Source organism: Necator americanus, chromosome II (genome assembly GCF_031761385.1).
Source record: "Necator americanus strain Aroian chromosome II, whole genome shotgun sequence".
Taxonomy (NCBI): Eukaryota; Metazoa; Nematoda; class Chromadorea; order Rhabditida; family Ancylostomatidae; genus Necator; species Necator americanus.
In genome coordinates, this window is record NC_087372.1 from 21,351,147 (window position 1) to 21,360,038 (window position 8,892).

Below are 8,892 nucleotides of genomic sequence, written 5' to 3' on the forward strand. Positions count from 1 at the left end.
TGGAGAATTTGTCGAAGACGAGAAAGGAGCAAACATTCGCACAATCCTTCCATGGTGTTTTCCCATAGAAGACATTTCAGAGGTGCTCGACAGTTCAAAATGAAAAAGAATGAAAATGAGTTTGTCATGGTTTCCGTAGTTCTGAAAATTCCTCCCCTCGATCATATATTTTCCTCATAGATCATAGATATTCTGGTTGCCTGGCACAAAAAGATTGTTTTGTAGAGGCAAAACGTAGACTTTTGCGACTTTATTGTACGACAGACACGATCCCGACAGCTCTCAATTTCCCAGATTCGAAATACTGAATAAGCTGCATAAGATTGTCAACAAGCAAATTAACGAGGATGCGTCCAAAAGCAACATGAGTAGGAAATAATCTCATGTACGGAGAGAGGTACCGTGTATGAGAGTATGTACCACTCAGACCTTTTCCCGTTTCGCCTACTTTCCATTAAAAAAAAACCATTCCCTCATAGTTCGTTACAACACACAAGCTTTTTGCTTCCACTCTTACCTGAAGAAAAACTCCCTCAGTTACGTAAATAACATATGCCATTCACCGCCCCCATTCTTATCAAAGGATTTACTTGCAAGTGCACACAGTTTTTATCTAATTTCTCAGTAATGGTCTGACAGAGAATGTGGTGTATATAATGTAATGGGGGCGCGCAGTTCTACGAAATAGAGTCCTTTCATTAGCACGTTACGTATTTGCGAGGATGATAAGCATAGAAGCTTCTTCCCATTTGCTCATCTTCAATTCTTTCAGCGCCGAGAAATAGAGAGTGCAAAGCGGTATGGAATGAACAATACGCGAATATAACAAAATGGGATGTGCAGTCCTGAAGAAGATATCATGATGCAGACAACAGTCCACCTGTAGAGATTTAGCTTCGAGTAATTGCTGACCTTAAGGCATTCTTTAGCTTTTTGTAAGAGAAATAAGAAAAAACAACAACCTAAAATTACTACGGAGTAATTTTTATCACAAACACGTGTACAAAATGAGCGAACAACTATCAAAGAGGAAAAAAAGGAAAAGAGAAGTGCTCCAATGAGCTTATTGGGGCTGTCACTGAGCAGTGGGGGTGGAACGACTAGTCATAATACGCTTTGCGGCGACTGTATTATATAAAACCATCAATTTAAACGTCCGGCTAAAGCCGGACTTTAGAACTTCTGTAGCGTTCGTTTTACTCCCTTTCTCTGATCAACGAAAATGAATATTAGTACACCTGCGAAGTTTTTAGATGGAACCTTTATTTGAATGACGTTTCGGCTTTTTCGCCGTCCTCAGAGGCCCAAATAGAGGATGACTGGAGCAATGCTACGTTTATCCCGTCAAGTGCCACACTACCCTCGGTCAGTGCTTCGATAATCGTTCAGGGTAGTGAAAACAGAAACCCCTCTACATTGAAAATGGTCTTACGTTTTGCTCCACCGGATGTGGCGCGGCTGGTTGCACGCACTTGTCACTCAGTGTACCAGCGAATGAGTATTACTGCGTGTAGATCACCAACGACGATATAGATGATTTGATCTACATACGGAATATCAGGCGGTTATAGGTCACAGAGCGGTACAAGTGGCAAGAACTCATTCGTTATCGATAAGCATTCATTCCTATTATTCATTGAAGGGTTTCTTTTAAGAATCCAAAACGTCTCCAACGGCTTCCTTGCCGATATTTCTGTTTGGTGAGCCAGAATAACGCATTTTACATCGTAAACTTTTAGGTTGTGGGTCTTGTCTCTATGCCTTCTTAGTGGTGTTATCAAACTTTTTCGTCGTTTTCCTGCCATGTGCTCATTAATTCTCAATCCAATATTCCTACCGGTCTCCTCAATGTAAGTTGCATTGCACATTAAGCACTCAATCTCTTATATTACCCCCATTTTTGCGCAGTCGCCTGTTTCTCCGTAAGGACAAATAACACATCTTTCACAGATGCAGTATCTATCATATAGTCTGTTTCTAACAAGCTGGCTTTTGATGTTTGCATTTGGGATATTTACCAACATCACGTCATTTTGTAATTGTGCTTGGATAATACAGTGCTGAACAGCGGCACTGACACTGTCAGAGATAAAAAGAAGACAAAGAGAAATTTTTTTTTTCGCGCGGAACATTGCTATTTACAGTGCGGGTTCTTCGGTAATTCGAACGTACTGTATGGCCATTAGCACATGCAATTTTCAGAGCTAGTCTTCGTGATTCGTGTCGTTCTTGGCTGCCAGTGCATACTTCACTAGCGGTTTTGAACATATTACGAATCACTGCGCATTTTACTGCATTCGGATGTGCAGATTTGGCGTGCAATATGATGTTCTTGCAACTTTCTTTGCGATACCACTTTACTCCAATAATTTCTCCTTACCTCAACACCCAAGTAAGTACTTCCAACGGCATTTCCAACGGTAGCTATAAAAGCTATAAAATGTGTTGCCACGTATCCCGCAGTGTCGGATTTGTGCGCAGACGCCAGATAGCTATAAAATCGGGTACGACGGGTCGACCGGCGCCGAGTTGGTGCACCGGCACCACAACGCGGTAAAATGGGGTGACGCGGGTCCGACGTGGGATTGCTGCGTCATACTGCACTAACAGTAATTTCGTGTGCATGTCACGAAAGGGTTTGATTCGTTGCAACCGTTTCATAGCCGGTGCCGCTGCCACTGCTGCACTTCCCTTCTATGACTCCCCTGAGTCTCTATTTCCTTGCACGTTTATCTCAAAGTGGTACCATGCCTTGCTCAAAAAGTGAAGACACGAATGAGACTGGCCGTTTAAATAGTTGCAAACAGTGTGCGTGATTTGACGTGGAACGTTATCTTTATCACTTCAATGATGTTGTTCACGTCATTTTATGTTAAACATCTTCTGTGATAGCTGTTGGGGAGAAAACAGGAAGGGGTACGCATACGTAGGGTAATGCTTTCAAATTGCGTTTAAATTATGTTGGTATCGAAGGAATGTTTGAAGCTGAAGTTTGAACATTCTCCAAATGTTGAACTGCCGCGTTTAGAAAGAGAACTATGGAATTTTTCGCTTTTATTTATAGTAAAGAAGAATGAAGAAAATGTTGTTAGAAAAAAAGAATTCTACAATTACAGAAAATGTCACTACCATTAATTTTTGATTAATTTTGATTAATTCATCAGTGAATGCGAGTGAAGAGAACACCACAAAAAAGTCCGAAGTCCGACTTTAGCCGCACATTCAGACTGGCGTGTAATAATAAAATAAATGTATAATATAAAAATGTGTGAATGTTTTTGGTGCAGGTAACTTCTAAATGAAGGCAACTACATTAGGATCGCTAATTCTTCCATAGAAGACGAAAAAGACGCGGATTCGCCGTTTTTTTCGTAACGCGCCTCAATTTGAATTCTTTATTATAAGAACTGTATATCAATAGATTCGTTAGCGCGAGATCTACCGGATGGATGTAATTAGAACTTTCAAGACCTGTCAGAGAAACAGTTTTTGAAAAAATTACCTGCAGGTGCACATAACAAGACTTTTCAAGGACAAGATTCTTTTCTGTAGTCATTCTATTCTTTTCAAATGTAGTAACCAATGCGGCAACACAGCCGCAGCTCGATGTTTGTCCTAAGGTATCTGGCGGGTTGGCGTGCCTGGATGAAAATAACCTTTGATAGAGGCTGAAGTAGTTAGTTCGTAGAAAATTTGAAAGATACAGAATTTTTTGAAATCGACACCATTCAACAGATCTCGTCCTCCTGAAAAAAAAAAAACATATCCACTTCATATTTGAAGAAACTTCCAATAAGTCGCAAAAAATAAATTTTCTGTAAAGTGTAAATACTCCTTCTGTAAAAATACATGGAAAGTTTTATATCTTTGCAGGTTCAAAACTGACCGCAGCTGAGACATATTAGAGAAAAAATCGGAGCAAATCATAGGACAAAGACTGCTTTCTATTGTGTTGTGCCGACAGATGGCAAATCTAATTTGTTAGCGATTTACGAACTGCCAAAATTCAGAGTAAGAAATGCAAAATACTGAAGTTGTAACTTTAGCTGCAAAAAAAAAACACAAAATCCTGTTGAGCTGGAAAATCAAGAAACAAGGTCATCCTACAACAAATAGTTTTCTTGCAGATTTTTTAGGAAAATAATTCTTAACCTGATAATGTCGGTCGTTCCTGGAGTTGAAACACCTCAATTTAGTCAAATTTGCAAAGTCTTCGTTGTCATGGAAATATAGCTGTAAGAGATATCAAATTGTTCGCAATGTTATGTGGATTACGAATATGTAACCATCATTTCACTTTTCGAAAAATTTGTTCACGTCAAAATCCATATGTCCTCGAGACGCAATTATCTCGGACTCAGTCTTGTTAATTTGTACCCGCAGGTAATTTTTTTTTTCAAAAACTGTTTCTCTGACAGGTCTTGAAGGTTCTAATTACATCCATTCGATGGATCTCGCGTTAACGAATCCACTGATATACAGATCTTATAACAAAGATCAAATTGAGGCGAGCTATGGAAAAAAAGTCGAAAAAGACGCGAATCCGCGTCTTTTTCGTCTTCTGTCGAAGAATTGGCGATCCTACTGCATTAAGCACCAGTTATAGTTTGCGCAAAAGCTAAGGCTTCTTTCCGGAGGCGAAACTGCTTCCACTAGGTTCCGTGAGCTCTTTATACCTTTCAGGTGGGTCAACGCTAGCTCTTAGTTTTCTGAGAGAATAGAACCAATGCTAGTCGTTTCCATGGCGCATTTTTTGTCCGATGCCCAGGAATCTTCTAGATACCTATGAGTTCCTAGGAACGTTCAGCTAGCAGCTCAGAGATGTAGGCTCACCAAGATATTTAAAAATCACGAAAATAACAAAATAGGCACATTTCTAGTTGAAGTCCTCATGACTGTTTGCAGCGTGTAGCTTAATGTGCTTAATGTGTATACGTAGCTTTTTTGAAATATGCTGCGTGATAATGAACCCTAGAATAACATCTTCGTGCCGGAGTAACTGGAGTAAAGACGTTTAGATAGAAAGATAGTTCTCTTTCTTGTAGCTTCTCTCATTTGATTGTTGTACAGGTTTGGACTTCCAGCTCATCTCAGCGGAAGAGTCCGTTGCTATCAGAAAGAACTAAATAGGAAATAGAAAATGGGAAAATTTTTCTCCTTCTGACCTTTTCCTTCTGTAGAACGAATGGAGGCATAGTTTCAACAACACAGCCTGTACGTGTCCATTATTACTCTTCCGTCAGTGGCTCATGACATTATTTTGCAAGAAGCAGTGGAGCGCATTTTATTCGGTCAAATATTTCTTGATAATTCATAAGCAATTAGAAGAACGACACTATCCTAGAAGTTGCCTGCAGCCACGTGGTTAACGTTAGAGAATATGCGACGAATCAACAGAGACTGCAAAAGCAGAGCTAAACTTAGCAACTGGAACCTTATCAGTTTCGAGGTTCATCACATTCTCTCTTATCCTACATTCCCCAGCAAATTTAAAAATTCACTCGTTTGTAATAAAGAGAACGACACATTTTTGAGGCGAAGATGATGTGAGTAAATAACGCTGTCAGAAAGGAGCGTCTCCTGGGGGGAAAAAATAAAATCAATTTTCTCATACAATATCTAATGCCATTGTAAGGCTGAAGATCATGTCGAGAAGTGTCATTGTTATGATTTCGACCCCGCCTGTCATCTACAAGCTCTCCATGCGATACTGAAAACACAAAAGGAAGATTAAAGCCTGCCTACCACGAATCTGTCGTGGTGAGGGAATTCGCGGGAAAACCTAGAGAAGGGTTGTAGATTGCGCGATCCGCGGTGGTTCATCTCATCTCTCCCTAACCATTGTGAAACAGATTCGTGGTATGCTGCCTTAAGTAAGCTAGGAAACGGAAGGTTCGAAAAGGATCCAGCACAAATGAACACAAACGAATATGACTCACAACTCATAGAAGTCTCGCAAGGCCTACTTTGCAGGAATGCTGTTGCAAGACAAATGGAAGACAGAAATTGAAGGTTCTTTTTTCATTCCATTTTCTCCTCGATTTTAGAGCAATGGTTGTATCACGCCACGACAAACATGGGGAGATCTAGACATGAAAGAAGTAGTAAGCATCTATTTTACGAGCAAAAGTGCTTAAGCATATCATATGGAAGGATAGATCATTTGAGAGCAATTTTCGATATGCTGTTTGATTTTTAGTATACTTTACTTAGCTTGTATTGACATTGTAAAAGGAAAATATGCTCTCGAGAAGATGTAAAGAACGTCGAAACTGTGACCACTGTTTCGCTTATAAACTGGTTAAAACTGCGAAATAGTCTCTTAAAAAATGGCAGTTTTACGGTGAGACGTAGTTGCAGTTGCACTCAGCTGGAGGTACTCTTTGTTAAGTTCTTCATTGTTCGGTTAAAATCACTTAGCCGACCTCTCAAGAAATATCGTATTGCTTGTCGTCAAGGTCCTCATCTCCCGTATACCCAAATGGCATTCTGACCGACAACCGGACGCAGCAGAACTAAATCACTTATGCATTGAAGATGCCTCGCTGACTCCACATGGAAATTCTTCGCTCCGGAACACACGTCTCAGCAGTAGCCTCCTTTTCGTCTGTTTTTTTAACGCACTACCGAATTTATAGTTGATATAGGACCAGTCTTTTTGCGCAATTTAATGATTAAAGAGGCGACAACAAGTTAAAGATAAATGAATACATCTCTTCTCTTCGGGCATTAATCTCTTAAGAGCTCTACTTCTGTTTAGGAGATCCCTAATGCTTTGCCGCTGTTTTGCCGTTTCTTCGCTTTTGAAAGAAATTTGTGAACAAGTCTCGCTGCTACGTCATTCAAGTGCTGTCAAGCGCAAGTAAGATGCGGTGTGATTCGAGGACTAAGGAAGGGTGTGCTGCTGACTCCAGTACTCAGCCGAAGGCGCACTTCTGAAATTCTCAGGTAGTCGCTCGATCCTTTCGCTTCCTTGCACTGGTTCCATTCTTTTTGACACACTGCCACTTTCATTTTAATGACGTTCGCTCAGTTTCTCAGTAATGGAGGCGTTAACTATGTCAATCTTCTTTCTTATCTTAACGGTGGCTTTGATGTACAGCTTTTAGTCTCCCAATATATTTAAAAAAGTCTGAAAAAGGATCCTTCGATTTTATCACCTGGGAAATTTCACTAGAAGAATCTACTCACACGTTGTAGAGACATTTCTTCATTACACAAAAGAGAACCGAGAACACTCAAAAATTTTCCGGAATCCTTGTGTGAATATTAAATTTATGTGAAACTCGGAACATAAATACATCTTTGTTTATTAGCAAAAGCATTGGTTCTCAGGTGCAACCTCGTTCACATTAAGATGTTTCACTGAAATGTTGTGTTGAAGTTTCACTCTCCAGTTCTAGCTTCTCTCTTTTTTTATGATTTTTTTCATTTAGTTGCGCAATTTGTGGTTTTTGACTTTGTATTCTCCAGTCGGATACCAGAAATATCCGTGCAGACGCAATCTTTTCACTTATGAAATTTTCATTTGAGATTTGAACTAGATTCCTCAAGAGGGATAAGCAAGTACTCAAAAAGTGAGCAAAGTAGAAAAAGAGAAGATTTAGATTCGATTTAGGCTTTCTGCCTCAGCAGGCCTCTTCTTTTAGTCTTGTGTTTCTACCACTCCACTAATGGGAAACCGAGAACTGACCACATAAAATCGACGTGAATTATTTTAAGAAAGTGGGAAAACTACAGAAACGACACATTTGGGGACATACTTAGCAGATTTTGTTCTATCTTCAACACTGGAACACTGCCTGTATCATAATATTTTTCTAAACAGCGACACTGATAATTCGACGACAATTTTAACAATGGCAAGCTCAAGATATGTAGAGTACGGTCAGAACGACACGAAGCACAGTGTAGTTGCGTAGCGGCTGCGGTCAAAGCGTCGCGGTGCTCGCATCGAGACAGGACCATCGCAAACTGTAGCGAGGAATGGTGCTAGCAAAGGTCCTCCTTCAGTCCCAGCCGCTGCACTCCTTAGGACCGGTTCGAGAGCAGCCGCTTATGCAAGTGCACCGTGCGTGACAGCCGGCTTATTGAGAGGACGAAAACTTTGCGGACAAAAACCAAAGCTTTCTGTGCTTTTCTTTCTTCTACGGTAAAAAATAGTATCCCGTTCCAAGTAACTGTGACATGGATGTTTGCACCGTTCTGGTTCTTCCTTCTTGTGAAAATCAGATGTTGCGAGAAAGAATAACGGTGTGAGGTAAGGCTTGCACACATTTTTTAAATCTTAATAAATGAGAGAAATGCAGGTAGGGAAGACAAAAGGTGCAACATTTTTGTTTTAAACCAATTCTTCGTCACCTATGTTGGCAAAATACAATTCCAACACACCAATAAGGGTGTGATCAAGCCCAGTGCTGGACTTTGTTTTCAGGCCGTTTCCTACCAATTAGCAGTTACGAAACGATAGTCACTTCGCAAGACGATTAGTCGGAAGGGTTTTGGGAAAACACCACCATCGTCATAATGGTGTTCACGGAATGCCTCTTTAGAATTGCTGCGGTCTTTCCTATCCGTATAAACGGAATTTATTTCCAGACACAGAATACTTTAATCTTGTTTGCTTTGCAGTTCTACTTTGATCTCGTTTGCTCCATTTTGTATTAGAACCGAACCCATGTTTACTTGAGATTTGGAGCAGTTTGTTTCAAAAGAGAAACTTAAAAAAACATTCAAACAAAATTCAAAACAAGAAAACAAAAAGGCGATGAGGATTCGATCTAAATTTTCTAGCCCCACAAATTTAGCGTCTCCCTTCAATCACAGGCCTTCGTCACTTAGTCGCAGCTAGCCCGGAGCTAGGAATTACGGTCTCTGCGGCGGCTCAGCAAT

General features: G+C 40.3%; 1 protein-coding gene across 1 annotated transcript; it reads left to right on the plus strand.

Annotated features, from left to right (window-relative positions):
* Positions 1-1,315: 1,315 nt before the first annotated feature.
* On the plus strand, positions 1,316-6,866 carry RB195_018871 (uncharacterized protein; the record flags this gene model as incomplete). Its single annotated transcript, XM_064186484.1, has 3 exons — positions 1,316-1,365; positions 1,740-1,850; positions 6,761-6,866. 3 exons carry the CDS (start codon positions 1,316-1,318, stop codon positions 6,864-6,866), a joined length of 267 nt encoding a protein of 88 aa, XP_064042365.1.
* Between the last annotated feature and the right edge of the window lie 2,026 nt (positions 6,867-8,892).